General features: G+C 39.0%; 1 protein-coding gene across 1 annotated transcript; it reads left to right on the forward strand.

Moving 5' to 3' along the window:
- The first annotated feature begins 576 nt into the window (after nucleotides 1-576).
- Nucleotides 577-20,205, forward strand: abat (4-aminobutyrate aminotransferase). Its single transcript, XM_086056712.1, has 16 exons — nucleotides 577-876; nucleotides 4,346-4,464; nucleotides 6,002-6,099; nucleotides 6,204-6,233; nucleotides 8,512-8,629; nucleotides 11,558-11,607; nucleotides 11,708-11,788; nucleotides 12,547-12,639; nucleotides 13,562-13,624; nucleotides 13,735-13,798; nucleotides 13,904-14,052; nucleotides 14,382-14,519; nucleotides 15,612-15,779; nucleotides 15,933-16,079; nucleotides 16,397-16,508; nucleotides 17,592-20,205. The coding sequence occupies exons 2-16, from the start codon at nucleotides 4,395-4,397 to the stop codon at nucleotides 17,711-17,713; spliced, it is 1,503 nt and encodes a 500-aa protein (XP_085912838.1). The 5' UTR covers nucleotides 577-876; nucleotides 4,346-4,394; the 3' UTR covers nucleotides 17,714-20,205.
- Nucleotides 20,206-20,467: the final 262 nt, after the last annotated feature.

Genomic DNA, 20,467 nt, shown 5'->3' on the forward strand with positions numbered 1-20,467 from the left:
CGCCACTACAGAAAGAGGCGAGACGTTAATCTGAAAAGAAAACAACAGTAGCTCAGACAAAGAGAGGGAGAAATGTTATGAAGACGGGAAAAATTAATTGGGGACATGGAGATACTGTATGTTTGAGAACAGGGCACAGTAGGAAGGTTACACAATGTCAGAGATTCACTTCTTAGGTTGCTGAAATTCGGCATCCGTTCTTATTGAATCTACCCATTTAGGGTTACTTGAGCACCCCCAAAAGTGGGTAGACGCCTGTCATTTGATTTCACAGTAGGAATCACTGATTTGCAAGTGTACCTAATGAAGTGTCTGGTAAGTTTTCAGTGATGTAAAGCAAACATTGATCTTGAGTCTTTTTCCATTATTCTTTTTTTTTAAAACCGGTCATTTAATATTTTTCTAACTTGAGTGATGTGTCAACAACATTGAATATTGAATTGGTTTGCTTAGTCTGATGAAGCAAAACACATTACGTAATTCATCTTTTGGGGCTTTAGCAGAAAAGTTGTTTTCGAAAATACTGACCACTAGAGGGCCAGGATGGATGTAAAATGCAAAGTGGGAAAGCAGCCAATCATACGCGGGTCTACTGGGGGACAACTCTGCATGGGGGCAAACGTATCTCGGCACCATATAAAGCAACCAACTAACCGCATTTGAAACGGGGTAATAGACCACAACTCTTATCTCCAGAGCAGCCAGCACCGGAGAGGCACAAGTTTGTCAGCCCGACCACCAGGACGGAACCACAAAGACGAGAAACAAGAAGCCCCTTCTTCCTGTAGCGAGCAGCGCGGCGGCTGTCGAGACTGCGCGCTGCAGTTGAGCCCTCTGCAGCAGACGCTCAACCCCGACCCAGTCGTCCGATCAGCGGTAAGTGCTCGAACCGTGCATGCACCGTTGGGTCTGCGGCGACGTGGTGCTGCAGCAGCCCGCCGCGTGTGTCACGCCTCCGAGTCGAGATTAAGCAGGTGACTGCAGCGTCCATGTCACAAGTACCAGCAGATGATGCGCAGCCTGCAGGATAACGTAACCTCCTGGAAGAAGCTTGGCAACTGACCGATATTTCTCTACTCATTCATAACACCTCATGTGTGAGCCAGTCGGATCCAGTTGGAACCAGATTTGAACGAGGACCGAGTTTAAAAATAAAATCGCAACTCTTGCAAACAAGTTGAAAAGGCATTAATCAGCACACAGTCACACACTTTATATGGCCCCGTTATGATGGCAGTAAAGAGTAAACCTTTGGATCCACGTTTGAATAGGATACTTCACCTGCACCCTAGTACTGTACATAGATTAAATTCTTAGGTTGCTGAAATTCGGCATCCGTTCTTATTGAATCTACCCTTTTAAGAATGAATCCCATTTAGTGACTTTTGGAATCAGTTGTTCTATTCTACAGGACATCTTAAACGTGTTAATGATTTTGTGTTCCAGGCTTTAAGGTCTGTATATGTTATATTACTTAAAGAAAGCTTGGATCTAAGAAAAACTCAATTCCTGTTTTAATTTTTGGGTTCTGGAATGCTAAGTCATTCCCTATTTACATTGATGCATTGCCTTTATCACATCATAGCAACATAGCTTTGCACCCTTGCAAAACCATTAAGAAGGAGCAGTGTACCAGCTCTGCTGTTTGGTAACGCCACACTGCAGCCAGTTACACAACAGTCCCCTTGTCAATGCACTTTCAGGTCACAGGACGGCCTGCTGATTTGATCGGCCCAGGCCAATAGAGTAATAAACTGTTGTACTGTATGTATAATCCGGAGTCCCTACTGCAGTTTATTGTGCCCTGATCTAATTAGATTTTTTTAATTGTACATTGAAGGATTGGTAACTTTTAAAACAACCATTTTATTGTAATGTCTGCGTAGGAATGTTGATGAATATACAAATTTGTCATCCATTTGGGGGAGTAATGTGTTAACGTGCAGTTTGCTATTGGCAGGTTATCTCACTTGCCACAGCTGAGTAACTTGAACAAAGCAAAATGAACATGGCAGGTTTAAGTGTGTGGTTTTGTCACTGATTCTGCAGTATTGCTAACTTCACTCTAAGATAGGGATGGGAATTTGTCCTTACAGAAGAAATCCACCCAAACATATTTTTTCAAGAATATGTTCTATGCAAGCCCACTAGTTGAAACAAGGCATTCTGATAAATATTGCATTTGTGGAATAAGAGTTAATCTACTAGTTTTTAGCTATCTCAGGGGGCGGCCATTTTGTAATTTCTGTCGACTAAAAATGACATCACAACTGCTCAGGTAACGACCAATCACGGCTCAGCTTCAGAAAACAGGTCACCTGTGATTGGTCGTTCCCTGAGCACTGAGTAGTAGATTAACTCTTATTCCACAAACTCAATATTAATCAGAATGCCTTGTTTCAACTAGTGGGCTTGCATAGAACATATTCTTGAAAAAAATATGCTTCGGTTGACTTCCTCTTTAAGTATTGCAGCAAATTATTTGTACTTTGATACCCACCACCACTGACTGGGAAACATTTCCCTCTGAAACTAAATATGTGGTCAGACTAGACATGAGATTTAATCAACCGCGATGTGACAGTTAATTACTGTGGTGTTAGCGCCGAGCCATGTAATTTATTTTCTCTCCAGCAGATTGCCTTGGTCCATGAGAATTCTTGTTCTATATTCAACCCAAACGTGGCTAGTGGACATTTCAGATTAGATAGCTCAGGAAAACCATTTGCTCAAGTTCAAAGTCTGAAGTGTAATTTTATGTAAAGAAAACAAGAAACCTTTGCCTCAAAAAGACCTCAAACAGCTTTCCAAAATCATCAGTCAGCAGGACTAAAATGATATCCACCTTGACTTCCCACTGCCAGCTCCAATATTCAATCAGGCATTCCTGAAGTCATCTCATCATTTATCTTCCAATTCTGGCTTATTCCAGTTCCAACTTGTTGTCTGCCTTCCCTCAGATGCTTTTCGGGTAACTAGCGTGGCACTTCGGCACAACTCCCACATAGCAAATGAGCAAAATCAGTAACTCCATTTACAACACAAAAGCAAACACAGCTATAGAAACATCCTTTTTGATCCGCTTTCATTACTAATTTTATTTGATCAAATTGTTCCCCCCCTCCCCTTCCCTTCAGTGCGGGCTTCTATTACCGTAGTGAACCACCGTGTATCTTTTCCTTTGAAAGGTGCTTAAAAAATCAAGTTTTGTGTGCTTATGTATTATTCCCTTGTCCTACATCCCTTTATTTTTCCCGCGCCACACACTAAAAAAACATTGCTCCTCCAAAGCATATGAAGATGCAGTCTTGTGTAACACTCTCTAAACCAGTTTCATCCAGTCCACGAGGTGTTGCCAAGTAACCGGCTGTGTGATGTGTGCGATAATCGGGGTGTCCACTGTGTGAAAGCAGAAAGCTGGAGTTTTCCCCATTTTGTGGCTGGTATTACGTAAGGATTCCGGAGACAAGAGAGAACAGAGGCTCATTTTCTACTTTTATTCGATTTTGGAACGTAAACCAGCTTTCGTTGTTCTTTTTCAGTGTCACAGTGCAGATGACATACATGCATTTGGGGCTCCACACACCATAAACAAATCCATGTAACTACTGCACACTGTGCACAGTTACAAATAAAACACAAATCAAGTCAAATATACCTGAGAGAAAATAGGCTTTTGTAGAATCCCAAATACATGACAAAGTTAATCATGTAAGCAGTAATGGGAAATATTTTAAATGCATCCTATGGCAGGCATTTGCTGTTCTCAAAGACCATGATCTGTTTGAAACGTTGTCGGATTGGACTCATTTTGTCTCTCACCGTCCTTCTTCCTCACACTCTAAAAACAGTTGTGTTAAAAATAACACAATTTAGGGTCAAAGATGGGTCGATCCACTACTTTGGTCAATTTGACCCAACTTTCTGCAAAAGCAACCCAAAAAATGGCAAGTTTTGTACAAAACAACCCCAAAAATTGGAATTAGGCTGTTTTGTACAAAACAATGTATGAAGCTGGGTCACATTGACCCAATTATTGGATTGGACCATTTTTGACCAAAAATGGTGTTATTTTTAACCCAGATGTTTTTAGAGTGCAGGGCAACTAATAATAAGGGCACTGGTTGTTTTCCCGAGGACGAAACCTTTTTTTGTTTTGTATGTTTTTACAGTGGCATAGAAACATATCATGTGCATTAGAGTTCCTCTTTCCACACATTGAGCATGTACATGTACAAGTGATTGCGTTGAGATATTGTTCGATCGTGTACTTTAACCTGTTGCCAAATTGAATCCATATATCCCCGTGCCCTTCCCTCCCTTTCCCTCCTTCTCCCACCCTCAGGTGACCTGGTCGGAGAAGATAGATACGGGCAGATTGTCTGACTCCTGTCATGGCGTCCTCTGTGATCAGCCGTCATCTTGCGCTTTCCCTCCACAAAAACCTACGCCTCAGTGTTTCAGGTAAAACCATTGTTCTGTTTAACACATGTATGTAATATCGTCACAGAAGTCCTACTCCTACTACTGTATTCATGTAATATTCATAGAAAGGATAAACTTTACGTTATGAGTGAAAAGAACTCATGTGACAGAAGACAGTATTGTAAAGTACTATTGTAATTCAAAGCCGGCTAGTATTGTCAGTTTTACAAGTTACAGTCTATAAAGGCTCTCGAAGTTGAGATGTCCATTTCGTAATTATTTCACCAATATTTTTACCATATTTTTTACACCAGTTGTTCTGACTAATGATGTGAAAATCCAACTGCAATAACTTTGATATGCAATAAAGCAAGGGTGAATTTGAAAGTGAAAAAACAGACATGTGGCGGCATAGTTTTTAAGTGGTTCTCATTTTCGTTTGTAAATTAGGATGTGTGTCGCCTTTCCTTTGAACTACAATAAGTTTGACATTGCGGATATAATGCATCATGACCTTATTTAAAATTAGCTCAATTTTAAATAAATAAATGATTGATGTTGACCTTATTTAAAATTAGCTCAATTTTAAATAAGGTCAACATCAATCAGGCGTAGACAGATACTCCATGATGCTGCAACAACTAGCTGGCATGGTATGCAGCAGTCAGTCGGTTATAAGGTTAGAAGTGCTTTTGGCTTCAAATGAATCCTGAATCAAAAGTATGTGAAATTTCAGAGTGTATTAAATCTGTTTAATAAGATCTTAAAAGTCCAAATTCAAACTCAGCACTCAATTTTGCACACAAACAAAAATTGGTCAATTAGATTAAATGAAATTGGATTACATTATCTGACATTGGACTGATTGCATTCGATTAGTTTAAGAACGAAGAAAATAATGTGTGTAATTAGTGCAATGTACTTCTTGTACAAATGATTCTCTTGCATGCAATTTTTTGGGCCAATGATTTTCTTTGCTGATGAATTCTGTTTGTGTTGGCTTGTAGCTTCATTCTACGCCTTTTCGATTGGCTCGTTCTCTTGAAAAACTACGGACTTTTCTGTTTTCTTTCATTGAAACTGAATGAATTAAAAAAAAAAAAAAACATTCCCAATTTCCTTGGGACTAATAAACTTTACAGTATCGTATTTAATAGCGTATTTATATTAATATAATACTTTTGACCTCATAAACCCATCGCTCGGCTGACATACTAATTCATTTTGGGTCCTATGTTGCTGTGTAGCATTAGTTTGTATAATTTTCTCTCCAGGCACTTTGCCTGTTGTTTTGCTGTTCAAAGTTGGTTACTCTCCACTGTAACGCAATTCCAGCCAGACCACGTGACAAGTGTCAAGTGTAACTGTTATTTTTAACCCTTTAAAACTATTCCTGTCAACTGTCTTAACCAATAATAATAATAATAACCTTTTGGTTTTCTAAAAGAAAGCAAGGATCATGACTTTCGCCTTACCCAGCATGTTTTTTTTTTTTCTAAGGTTCTATAAATACTATAAAATCACTAAAAAATGTCAGATATGATCAGTTTTTTTAAATTGTTCTCTGTGTTTTCAGGATGCCGATATGCAAGCAAAGCGGCACCAAAGGCCCAGCTGGACTTTGATTATGATGGACCGTCCATGAAAACTGAAGTTCCTGGGCCAAGATCACAGGTAAGGCACACACACATAAACTTGCAGTAACCATTACATAGATAGGATTATAATAATATATATATTAATGCTATAATATCACTGACTCTTATTTCTATCTTTAGGAACTGACCAAACAACTGGGAGAAATTCAGGTAAATTGAGGCGTGAGTTTGCGTGTATGTGTGCGCATGTAAGTGTGTTGTGGTGTGTAAGGTACAGTTTTTCATTCAGGCACCAACACTATGAAAATGGCTGCCACAGTAGGAATTACTTGCTATTGGAGCATTTCTTGAACTGAAAAAAAAAGAAAGACTCAAAACTCAATGTCTTCTCCCCGTGGAAACAAGCGGCTGTGCGCAGCCGGAAGGTCTGGCTCATCTGTTTTCTGAAGCTGAGCTACGATTGGTCGTTTTCTGAGCCCTGAGGGTGTGTGATGTCATTTTCAGTCGACAAAAGTGACAAAATGGCCGCCCCCTGAGATGGACAAAAACGGGTGTTTTTTCACAAACACAATACAGTATCAATCAGAATGCCATGTTTAGACTTGTGGGGGTGCATAGAAAATATTCTTGTAAAGACATTTTTGGAGTCGAGTTCCCCTATAAAGCACAATAAGCACTTGTTTGTTTAGTGTGTTAGTGAGTTCTGCATAGTGAAGTATATTTTCATTTATTTTATACAGGGGTGTCAAATTAATCGCATTAATCTAATTTTTAATCTCTTATTCTTCATCAATTTTGGAGAGACATCCGGTTCTTGGCAATGTCACAGTTGCACCATATTTTCTCCACTTTTACTGTGATTGGTTAATTCTGAACATAGCTCATGCCCAGTTATAACAGAATGTTCACATTTGTGCAACTACATTATCTGCGTTTTTTAATTGGTTGCTAATTAGTTGTTAAATGATATAAGTTGTCCCATTTTTTCAATTGTGTTTTACAAGTTATAGGTCACATTCATTAATGGTGGAAAACACTTTAAAATAATTTATCCCTGTCCCGCTTCTTTTTTTTTTGTATAAACATCTCACAAAAGCATGACATTTGAACATTTTTTATAGCCACTTTATGTGTGTGTACCGTATATGTGTGTCTGGCGCAAAATGGGATCTTCAATTGTATCTGCCCAGTGAACTAGTTAAATACAGCCTGTAGCACAAATGCTGTTCCTGTAGTTAGACTGTACCACTTTCCTTTGTCCTCTTTTCTTTCACAGTATTGTTGCACATGTGATGCATGTATACTTTCATAAGCAAATTACTGAGTGTTTTATTTTCGAAATGTTTTGGACTTGTAACGACCTCATTTGCACATGATATATTGACATTAAAGAGTGGTTTAAACATATTAGAAACTGGCAAAAAGCAGGTCTAATTTGAAGCGCAGGCAGTCTAACGCGATTTTGGTATATTTGATCGAGACGCAGGCAGACAAATTATGGATGCGAGTGGTGGACGTCATGTATCTCGTTCCTGAATATGACACCAGCATGGGACAATCCCTCTGAATCATCAATTGCTGTTAGGCCCCCTGTCTCGCATGATGCTTAAACAGGATAAGAAGTAGATTGATGGAAAATGGATGGATGGATGGATGCTGTACAGTGCAATAGATTATCCCTGGAAAATTCCAACAATAATTTGAAAACAAATTCCATGCATACTGTATATATAATATAACTTATGTAGTTCTGTCTGGGGGACAAGCAAATAAATCCCATTTGTGTATTCGTCAATTTTCCCGGAAGTGTAAAATGCAGCTATATAAATAAACAGACCTACAAATATTCAAACCTTCTTAAGTGGATATAATAAATTAACAGCATTGGAGTGGCATTAACTGGAACCAGCTGTTTACAGCTCTTTTAAGACATTACTAGTACAGTCCTCACTATAAACATTTATATAGCGTTTCAGATACTGTATCGCTATGTTTTTTGGTAGGATGTTAAATACAGGTCATTTAAATCCACAACCGAGGAAGACTGGGTGCTTGTTAGAAGAAAAAAAAAAAGAATGAGCGCTGCTAATGTGCCAGGTATTTATTCAGATCCCAATTCACAAAGACGGCAGCTTGTGATGCAGTCGGCTACTGGCACTGTGAAGGAGAGAGAGAGCAACATGGGAGCACTCTGCTTGGCATTTTAATGTGACCACAAGGCCACGGGCTAAATAGTAATCGACCAAGATAACAAAATGAACCTTAATAATAAGTCATTCATGGGAAGTGAGAGGAGACTAATACGACATATGCACAAGGCGCTGCCATCTGGTGTTGGTGAGGTAAATGCGTGCGTGTGCGTGCATCTTTCTCTCCTTCTCAAAATGTTCATGTTTGTTTTTGTAGTATTTGTCCCCAACTGAGGTATAAAGCTGGCATAAAATGTGTTGTGTGCTCGTTTTTAAATAGAAAACATGTCTCTTCCCAGAATGTTGGTGCTATCAACTTCTTCTGTAACTATGAAGAGAGCAGGGGGAATTACCTGGTGGATGTGGATGGCAACCGCATGCTGGACGTCTACACTCAGATCTCCTCCATTCCAATTGGTTGGTAACAAAAGATCCCAACACACTTAAAAGATGTGTAAACATGCATAGTTGAGATTAGATTTGAGAGGAAATGCTTAAAGCGGAAGTCAACCCACACATATGTTTTTTGACGATATGTTCCCAGCAGCCCCACTGGTTGAAACACAGCATTCTGGTTAATATTGTGTTTGTGGAATATGAGTTAAGCGGCAAAATCCACCCCTTTTTAGCCATCTCCGGGGGCGGCCATTTTGTCACTTCTCTCGACTGAAAATGACATCACACACCCTCAGGGTTCAGATAACGACCAATCATAGCTCAGCTTCAGAAAAAAGGTGAGCCGTGTTCGGTCGTCATCTGAGCCCTGAGCAACTGTGATGTCATCTTCAGTCGACAGAAGTGACAAAATGGCCGCCCCCTGAGATGGCCAAAAAGAGGTGGATTAACTCATATTACACAAACGCAATATTTATCAGAATGCCTTGTTTCAACTTGTGGACCTGCATAGAACATATTCTTCAAAGAAAATGTTTGGGTTCTACTCTCAGTGACATTTAACAGTAATTACTAGTTGAAAAGGTATTAATAACCATTTGAAGTTCCAACACGGTTTGTTGGTCAATTGTAAACATTTTCATTCCAAGCATGGATTAAATAATAATACTGTTGCTGTTTTGGTGAGGCTTATCATGGGGTGGGTGTGCTAAAACCAGGCTACACTCCCGTAAGATGACAGCTTGTTTTATTGTTGCTGAAGCATGAAACCAGCTGTGTGTAAAAGGGGGCCATGTGTCAGCGTGTGTCATACACAGCTATCGTCTTCTTTTTTGCACATCGTTGAACAGGGACTGATTGGGATGAGTTTGTGTTGTGATTCTTGTCATCTACTGTGTGCCCCGACCTTTATTGCGCCAAGGCACATATTTTACGTGAGAAATCTCTCATGCTAAACCACCAAACAAAAATGCCACAAAAAGTACAGTGGATATAGAAAGTCTACACACCCCTGTTCGGGATGAACTTTGAATGGTTTGTTGGTTGCAACATTGACATTCCATGCATGAGAATTATTGTATGTTACATATTGCTTACATAACATCAATATCCAATAAGAAAACATGGGGGGGGGGGGGTTCAACAGAGTGACATTTTGAAATTAACTTTCTCTAGTTTGCTTGCTATATTTTCTCCATGATCATCATTATTTTTAAGCTATTAGTGTTAAGATGCAGGCTTCAGGCAACCTCCCAAAAGATTTTTTTTGTTCGTGCCAGGGATTTACATTTTAATTAATTCAGCAGCTGAAAGGGTAACAACTGTGTCTATTGCTTTTCACAAGTTATACAACCAAGACCAACGTGCTAATTATGGATCTAGATCCAAGCAACCGCCCCAAAGATTTCTGGACAAAAAAAACATGGTGTCCTGTCATCTCAGTATTCCTTGATATCCATCAGTGTATAATCTCTACTCTTCAAAATCTGATTGAAATTCCTTGCCTGCTCCTTTCTCAGGTGTGAGACACAGGAAGTTAACAATGGTCTTTGTGAGGCACAAGCCTGCGACATCAATAGTCGTGGCATTTCTAATCTTAAAAAGAGATGATGTCAAAGCAGGAACATAACACATGTTATAGTAGGCCGTGTTTTTATACATGTTTGTTTTGGTTGGGGCTTGTTTTCAAGCTGTATAGTTGCATGGTTAACAGCCTCATTAACCAAAAAAAAAAATAGATGTTGTAATTTTAAACATACATTTTTGGGGACAATGCTGGCATAGTTTCATTGTTGCCCTTCACTGCACTCTGCTGGTTAAAAATGGGAGATGACTTCAATTTATGTAAAGCAGCCAATCAGTTATATAAGAATCAAAATTCAAAGCTGTATTGTTGTATAATTGTCATAGATCAGAAGCTATAAGCTTGAATTCTTTGAATGCTTTTTGCAAATGAAGCTCTATGTGTCACCATGCTGATACATGCAATTTGTTTATTTGTACTACCGAATGCATATTATTAAAGCAGCACGGGCAAGAAATCGACCTTTATAAAAAATGTTCACAACTCTTTTGATGAAACATTGACTTACAAGTACAGTAGTTGAATGGGACGTCATGCCCTGTATTGTTTTTACTGGCATAAAGCAACTTTGAGGAGGATGGGATCAACCCTGGCACACCAAAAAATACAAATGTCCTGAATTGCTTTACGGCATACCCACTTCCTCCTTTCGCTATAAGGACGGCTCAGGATTTCACGACACTACGCGCTGACACGCATGGGAAATGTTGAGTTTTGTCAAAATACTACCGCCTTTGTCCACATGGCGCCGCCATAATCAACAAAAACTGACATGACACAGTGTTTCTTTAAGGCTTTTTTCTTTTAATATTCTCAAAATTGTTTTTAATGGTACACTTCCTTTCAACCACCTATCAAATTTACCACAGTTACTTCAGGTCACTTTACAGTGGTACACCTAAAAAACAAAAAAAAAAAACACTATAACGACCAATATTAAAATATAACAGCCCTGTTGGCCTACTTGCTTATCAAAAACAAGGCAGAGGTTTTATGAAAAAGATACTTCACCTATGTACGCCATTTGCAGCAGTAAAAAGTTTATATTTGGTCTATGATTATTTTGATAACTTCATTATTTGTCATATACATTTATTAACTTTTAAAACGATTTAACAAAATACAGAAGCTGGCCACCATGTTCACTGAACACGTCACTAGATAACCATCACGTATGTAAACTAAACTGCACAATGATATACAAACACAACTAGTATGCTGTAGTAGTATGTAGTAATATGTGGGATGTTTTTTTTTATTTTATTTAATCTAATGAGAAGTGGACAAGTGTGAATGCACCCATTGAGCTTGTGACCACATTAATGTCAATGTTATCTAAACCCCGCCCTCTTTCTGTCCTCTCTCAGGATACAATCACCCCGCTCTCCTCAAACTAATGTCCAACCCCAACAATCTGGTTGGTCAATTTCTCAATCATGTTAGATGCAATAATTATAATAATAATAATTGTACTTTGTATTGTTTTACGGTAATTGACAACACCTGTCCTGTTTCAGAGCACAGTTATAAACCGACCGGCCCTTGGAATTTTGCCGCCTGAGAATTTTCCAGACAAAATCACAGAAAGTCTTCTTTCAGTAAGTTACTTGTACATAAGCATGCTCTTCTTGATTCAATTCAGTATTCATTATTTAGAAATTATTTAGAAATCAAAGAGCAAATCAAGTCAAAAATCACCTTTACAATATCGTCGCTGTCCTGTGAAAAACATGTCATTTTTCTTATTTTTACATGACTGATGTTTACGCGTTATAGACATAATATTAAGGTGAATTTTTTTTTTTTTATTTCAAAATTGAACATAGCCTCTGTGTTTTTCACAGGACAGCAACAATATGGTCTATGCACCTCTACTATTCTAAACACAACATTCTGATTAATATTGCGTAATATTCTGATTGATACTGTGTTTGTTGAAAATGAATTAAGCAGCAAAATTCACCAGTTTTTTTTAAATCTCAAGGGGCGGACATTTTACCACTTGCTGTCGACATCACAGTTGCTCAGGGAACGATCAGTCATGTGACAGTCGCAAGCTGAGCTGTGATTTGTCGTTAGCGAGTGGCAAAATGGCCGCCCCTTGAGGTGGATAAAAACAGGTGAATTTTGCTACTTCATTCATATTCCACAAACACAGTATCAATCAGAATATACCGTGTTGAGAATAGTGCAGCCGCATACAACACATTAATTGCAAATACAATTTTTGACTTGAATTCCCGCTTTAAAATGTGTTTAATACTTGTATATTATAATGTGTGATGTTTTGTTTTATGTAGTTAATTAACAGCACTGCAATGTGTTGTTTTCTTTCTCTCATCTTCCCCTTCTTCAGGTGGCTCCTAATGGAATGAGTCGAGTCCAGACAATGGCCTGCGGCTCGTGCTCCAATGAGAACGCTTACAAGGCCATGTTTATCTGGTACAGGGTGAGTGAATTCAGTCTGGCGAAAAATATGTGAAGAAAAAAAACATTCAACAACATTTTCACGTTTTGTTCAGTTGATTATGAGCATGACTATGATCATGATTATGATGCTGGTTTGGCAACTGCGGTAAACAACAAAGTTTTTTATAGTGGAAGTCAATGCAAAATGTTTTTTTCAAGAATATGTTCTGTGCAAGCCCACTATTTGAAACAAGCCTTTCTGATAAATATTGCGTTTGTGGAATATTAGTTCGGCCATTTTGTCTTCTGTCGACTGAAAATGACATCACAACTGCTCACAACAAACCAATCACAACTCAGATTCGGAAAAGAGGTCAGCCGTGATTGGTCGTGGTGAGCAGTTGTGATATCATTTTCAGTTGACAGAAGACAAAATGGCCGCCCCAGAGATGACTAAAAACGAGTGCATTTTGCTGCTTAACTTATATTCCACAAACACAAAATTAATCAGAATGCCGTGTTTCAACTAGTGGGCCTGCTGGCAACATATTCTGGAAAAAAATGTTTGGGTTGACTTCCGCTTTAAGCAGAAGCATAAGAATGCATTTCCTGCTAAAAGTAATGATCTACAATACTGTCAGTGGGAGTGCTCCTTATATTACCACTAGTGATCATTTTGATGCATGGAAAAGCTTTGCTGGCTCAAGCAAACAGTAGAAATGATAGAGATGGAGATGTATAGGGGGCGAAGGAGGTATCAAAAGAAATCCACCTTCAGTCCAGTCCTTTGGTATCTTAACTAAAGGATTATTCACAGGACAAGAATTAGCCATTCCTGACTAGGCTTTATCAAAAAGGAAGCTGAAAATGTTCTGGAGAGTACAACTTCACGTCAAATTTTATATGTAGGCTAATATTAAATCAAATGCTACTGCAACTTTATCTCTATGTGTTTGGAGTAGAATAAAGAGCGGGGCCACACCTCCCCATCTGATGAAGAACTCAACACCTGCATGATAAACCAGGTGAAGAAAACACTTCCCATTACATTTCTTATATTCTGTGTTGCTCTGGGTCTGGTTACAAATCTTTGATCTGTGTTCATTTTCATCCTTCGCTTTTCCATTTTTATCAGGGCCCAGGTTGTCCAGACTTGAGCATTTTATCTTTCATGGGTGGTTTCCATGGTCGAACTCTGGGTAAGTGTCAACTGGAAACTACACAGTGCTTCAAATACTGTGAATTGAAATATATTTTGATGGATTGGATTTTTTTTTTTTTTTTTTTTACTCTGTCTTGCCCAGGTTGCTTGGCAACGACGCACTCCAAAGCAATACATAAATTGGACGTGCCCGCTTTTGATTGGCCGATTGCACCGTTCCCCAAACTGCAGTATCCATTGGAGGAATTCAGCAGAGAGAATGCACAGGAGGAGGCTCGCTGTTTGGAGGAGGTAGGTTCTGATTATGATAACCTATATGTAAACATAATGATCTTAACTCATTCACTGCCATTGACAAATGTACTTGTCTTTTCACGGTCCAGCCATTCAATCCCAGGAATTGATTAATTATTTTTTTTCAAATTTTTTCAAACGTTAGGGTAAAAGAGTGTCTGAAAATGTCCGGCAGTGAATGAGTAAAAAATAACATCATGTTTTGAGTGACTGTAACTTTCAATGACTCGTCCATAGATTAGCGGAAGAAATTGGATGCCTGGATGTCTGTATGCACTTTTTGAATTCATCAAGCTGCCCAACTTGCATCTTGAATGTGTCTTCAGGTGGAGGACCTGATCGTAAAGTGGAGACAGAAGGGTAAACCTGTTGCCGGGATCGTAATTGAACCCATTCAAGCTGAGGGAGGAGATAATCACGCCTCTGTGGACTTCTTCAGGAGCCTCCGCAAAATTGCAAGCAAGGTAACAGTAGCGGCAATCAGGATCCTTCACAGAGCCTGCACCTTTCAGACACAAGCAACAAAGTAGTTCACAGTCTGTAATAGATTCTGGTGTCCAATGACATTGAACGTGAACCATTTCATTATTAACCGTGAATGAGTGACAGGTTAGGGTGTTGAGTTATCCACATGCTTTATATCGCTGGCGTCGGGCCAAAACCTCATAAGTCACATTTTGGTGAATTTCATATTTTTTCAAAAAATCTATACACTGGGTCAGTCCACGCGCATGGGTGTTGCTTTTCCACATTATTGACCAATCGAAAGTAGGGATGTAACGATCAATCGAAAAGCGATTTAAAATCAAATTTAATCGATTAATCGGAAATCGAATTGATTAAATTCATCTAGAAAATGATGTCTTGAAATGTTTTTTTCATTCTAGATGCGTAGCAGGTTTTGAATGTGTAGATCAAATTATGCTTTTGTGCCAAACATCATTGCGTATTGCGTTTGTGGATGGCTGCAGAACCACATTAGTGCACAGAGACAAGCATGATAGCAATTATTAAAAAAATCGAATCGGGGCTTGAGTGAATTGTTACATCCCTAATCGAAAGTGTTGAAAATGGCTTGCTCTCTTTCACGTTGCAATGCTAATGGTTGACCAAACTTGCCATTTTTGGGGTCTCCTGAAAAGTGACTACTTCCCGACGCCGGTGATATGTTTTTTGTGTTTCTCAAAATTTGAAAAGGTCTTGTCGCAGCAATTTGATCTTAATGGGCAGAGCCAGTATTTCATTCTGGGTTAGTTGAGTGTCACAACGCCAGTGCAGGCTTGTATTATAATGAGTCAATTTTGAGGTCGGACATGGTCCAAGCGTCTTTCCTATTTTGTGCCGCATCTTTCAAGCTAACGAGCAATCTAACTAGAAGAGATGTGTTGCTGTTTATTGATGCAGAAAAGAAAGTAAAGTAAGAGATGTTATGTGGAGACTGTGAATGGATAATGAATTCACCACTTCTGTAACGTCCTTTTATCAAGTTAAAGACCCGACTGTAGTAATGGTCAGATTGTTTTACGTCAGCCCATTCAGCCATTTTCTCCCTCCAGCATGGCTGTGCTTTCCACGTGGATGAGGTCCAAACTGGAGGAGGGTGCACCGGAAAGTTCTGGGCCCATGAGCACTGGGGCATGGACAGCCCTGCGGACATTGTCTCCTTCAGCAAGAAGCTTCTTTCTGGTGGCTACTTCCACAGGGATGAATTTCAGGCTGATAAGGTTTGCCATTTTTGAGATTTACTGAAACAAAGACCAAAAGCCTTTAGCTGATCATAACATATCCCAAAATATGGATTTCTCTCTGCAGTATTCCCCCCACTGTCATAGCTTTGTCACATTGTGTTCTTTTGTATGTTGCTTGCCTGTTTTCAGGCCTACCGCGTCTTTAACACATGGATGGGCGACCCTTCAAAGAACTTGCTGCTGTCCGAGGTCCTCAGTGTGATTCGCAGAGAAAACCTCCTAATGGAGGTCAACCGTTCAGGAAAAGCCTTGATGAACGGCCTGTATGAGTTACAGGTAACGTGTTTGTGGGTTGATGTCTGTCAGTTAGCTTGCCTAAAACGTTACTTATTTTGGTTGTTTATTTCCACAAGTTATGTATTATTCCAAGCATTTGTATTCTTTTTTTATATTGGCAACACTGAGCAGGTTGACGGAGCCCAAATCGTGTTATACGTAACAATATATCTGTCTGTCTATATTTATGTTGGAACTTCTCAAAACTGGACTCTACTTGTTTTTCCAATGCACAATTCGGATCATAAACGATAGGCTGTTGCTCACTAGCGCTTGCTTGGTGAGAGTATGACCTAGATGCCTCTTCTGCTCCTCAGGCTCAGTACCCTGGCATTCTGAGTCGAGCTCGAGGGCAAGGAACCTTCTGTGCCATTGATGTCTGCGATGATGTAACACGCAACAACATCCTTCTGAAGGCCCGGAACAAGGGTATGTAATGTGTCACACTACATTTATTTCTTCAGTCTTGTTTTTGCTTCGCTCTTGAACACGATGGAAACGAAAGGGTCACGCGAAGTAAATCGACGTCTTCCTTACCGTTTCATTGCTCTGTGGTCGCATGCGTGACACACACACACACACACACACGCGCGCACACACCCATGTAATTTATGGCACTACAGTGAGGTGGTGCCTTACTCAGAATGTATACTGGCATCTCTGTCCAATGTCCACGCATTGGTCTAGGGCTGCTCGATGATGAAAAAAGGTTCATCACAATCAATTTATTTTTTTGGTACAAAACAAGAAAATGTTTAAATGTAGAAAATATAAAGAAATACATTTGTATGAAACACTATAATTATGTAAATTCCTTTTGGACAAAACAAAATTTATAAAATTAGTTATGATTTTTTTTTTTTTTTTAAAGCTGCAAATGTATACATTTCCTTCTGTAAGCAAACAGTGCATTGGATATAAATGCATATTAATTGTTTTTTACGACTATGCCAATTTTGTAATCGTGGAGTGTAATAATTGTAATTGTAATTGAATTTCGATTAATTGCACAGCCCTATGTTGGTGTGCAGCTGTATATAAAAAGTAATTGGCACACAACCTCCTTAAACTCACTTTTGAGACATTCTGTTGGTTCGAATCGAATTCAAATCGAATATTTTAGGGCTATCGGTTGATTAAAGTGTTTAATCATAGTTAATCACATTATTTCGCTGTCAATTTTCCCACTTCTGTCAGCTTCAAAATGGTTCGATTTCCTCCCTTAGACAGCTCTCTGGTCTTCATGTTTGCTTAACAGCAAATGTAGTTTTCACAGGTGAAGTCCAAAGCCAAAAACAAGCAATGGAGCACGTAATGTTTAAGCTTGAAAAGTGGGCGGGTTCAAACAAAGGAAATGACCTTTGTATACATGTACACTTTTATTTGTGTTTTTTTTTTTTTTTCAATTTATAAATACTTGTGTTTTGTCCAACAATATGTAATCTACACTTTGACACATGACAGCCATTTAACCGTTTGGACATTGATGTCGTTACTATATTTTGTCAATAGGTGTCTTCCTGGGGGGGTGTGGGGATCGGTCAATCCGTTTCCGTCCAGCGCTGGTCTTCAAGGAGTACCACGTGCACATGCTCCTCAACCTCTTCAATGACGTATTGGCCCAGATCAAATGAAAGGCAAGACAACATTGCAAGACAGAATGCGGACTAGAGGGAGGGAAACCTCCTTACCGTCCTTGACAAGAAATGCACAAAACATACTAATCAAAAAGACCTTTGCAAGAGCCAAGCTCAGTTGAGTGTACCCAAGCCACAACAATGGTAACAATGTCTGCGTACATGTGATGTCATCAAGCTATACGTTAATTTAAGACTTCAAATCACTGTCATAATTCTCTAAATGTGTGGGAATGACACCAAAATGAAGCGAAGCAGAATCTATCATATTTGGGTAGATGTAAACTAGTGGGTGGGACGGCGGTTGAAGAACGAACGCATAGTCCGTCCACATATTCCATATTCTTTACCAGCAACTTTTCTCGAAAGATACTCTGTTTTCGACGTCATACGCCCAACTTTCACAAAAAGACCTCATGCTTCATCTGTCTTATGTGCACAGTATTCTAATCAATAACAACAGTGAATGTGACGCGATCTGATATCATTTCACATGAAAACGCAGTAAAGCAAGTTATTTTGTCATAAAAATCAGTACTGGGTAATCCATCCATAAATGACCTTTTCACACTCTACTTTTTCTTGACGTTCCCCGTGGGGCAGCGAGAAAGGACGACAGCAAGCTTGCCCGTATTTGGAAGCGCTTGCTTAGGAAGTAAACAGGGGTGTTTTTGGTCTTTTGCTATTAGCACTCTGAAATCACTCCACCAACCCCTCTACTGTTGGATGCGCTGCCTGACATCATCATTGAACAGCACATATACAATGAATGGCTTGCTGCACATGACGAATTAGCCAAGTATTGACTTTTGACAAACTGTGCCATGTTTGCACACAATTTGTGGAGTTGTTCCTCTTCTTCCTCTGTAAAATTACACCCTCATTCTTTCTCAATCTTCGAGTTCCGAACGATTTGTGTTCTGAACACCATCCCTTTTAAGACCAGCCATCTTAAAAGTGTAGGACTGTTATTTCAGACAGCATTAAAACGGAAGTCAAACCAAACTTTTTTTTCAAGAATATGTTCCCAGCAGGCCCACTAGTTGAAAGCATTCTAGCATTCTGATTCATTTTGAGTTTGTGGAATATAAGTTAAGCAGCAAAATACACAAAATGGCCGCCCCCACAGATGGCTAAAACCGAGTGCATTTTGCTGCTTAACTTATATTAGGCCCACTAGTTGAAACACAGCATTCTGATTACTTTTGAGTTGTGAACAATGAACTCAAAATTAATCAGAATGCTGTGTTTCAACTAGTGGGCCCGCTGGGAACATATTCTTGAAAAAAATATGTTTGGTTTGAAATCCGCTTAAAATAAATATGAATGATGCCAATGAATATTCCGACCTCTAACTCAGTGCTCAGAGCAACATACTGTATACCGTTTCTTTTAGCACTTATACACTGATTGTCTATCCCGTCATCACCTCGCATCGCTAAAGTTAGCATGAATGCTTGTTTGAGAAGGCAGACAGTCATCTTTGATACAGGATTCAGTGTTAGTGATGAGTACAATGTCAGCCTGCATGACAGTCTCCCATTTAAAATGTCCTTGTGATGATTCTGCCTGTTGTCTTGCTATTAATAGGAATGACTCCGCTTGAAATGTTGTTGCCCAGACAAATGCCAACCTTAAATTGACCATGAAAATGTCTCAGAATATTTACTGCCTGCATGATATTTGGTATATATTTTTTATTAAATATTACTTTTTATACTCAAGCATTGATTGCGGCCAATGCCCTTTTTCCATGAATAGAACAGTCTGCATTACACACCTATCAGTCTTTTATGTTTACTAAGAAATAACGTGTTTAATAAAGTAAAACACTAAGCCCAAATGCAGCTGACTATACAGCTGACAATAACAATGTGATGATTTCTGTACATAAACCTTGAATGATAGCGGTGCTCTTTTGCAATCATGGGCGTTTGCTGTGCTCGACGAGTGTACCAGTGCAAATTTTAATCAAGTGGACTCAAGTTATAGAACTTAAGGAGGTCATACGGTGGGGTGTATGAAAATTTGTGATGTTTACAAAGATGTAGCACATAATGTCTAACAGCTTTATAGCACATACATCAATGTTTGTGTAATTTCAAAAGATGCAGGAAAAGTGATGTTTAAAAACTGCTACATGTCAGACCATCTTTGTGAATGTTCCATGCAATCGTTTGAGCAAATGTCAGAAATGTGTATCCAGTAAGATACCATCTGTCTTGTATGAATTACCTATAGTGTATACTGATGTCTGGAGAAGCTGCTTAATTGGTTAATGCTGAGGAATACTATAGGAATAATACTGCTCCATTCCTCAGTTAGGATTATGAAGAGGAAAGGGATGCAGTTAAGGTCCTTAAAGCATTTTGCACTCGTGATCTGATCTAGATGATTATTGATGTAACGATTTTAGATGGCTATAACTGTTGTCTTTAATATATATACATTGTCAATGTACTGTGACAAATAAATGACATTTGGACTAACTTATCTCTTGTTTTTATTGATGTGCATTTAAATGTTATTACATTTATTGAGTATTCAGTTGATCACTTGTGGTAATTGTTATTTTCAGCAGAATAGTATAAGAATACAAGAAAAAAAATTACAAACTCTTCGTGTCTAGCATAATCCATGGGCACGTGATCATGTGTTTCACATACGTTTACAATGTTTCGTCACTTTTCTTGCATGATCCCACTACGCTTTCGTCAGAATAAACGTAACTCTTGAATAACAGTCGTAGCA

Source organism: Filicampus tigris, chromosome 16, assembly GCF_054856515.1.
Source record: "Filicampus tigris isolate MCC_2025a chromosome 16, RoL_Ftig_1.0, whole genome shotgun sequence".
Taxonomy (NCBI): Eukaryota; Metazoa; Chordata; class Actinopteri; order Syngnathiformes; family Syngnathidae; genus Filicampus; species Filicampus tigris.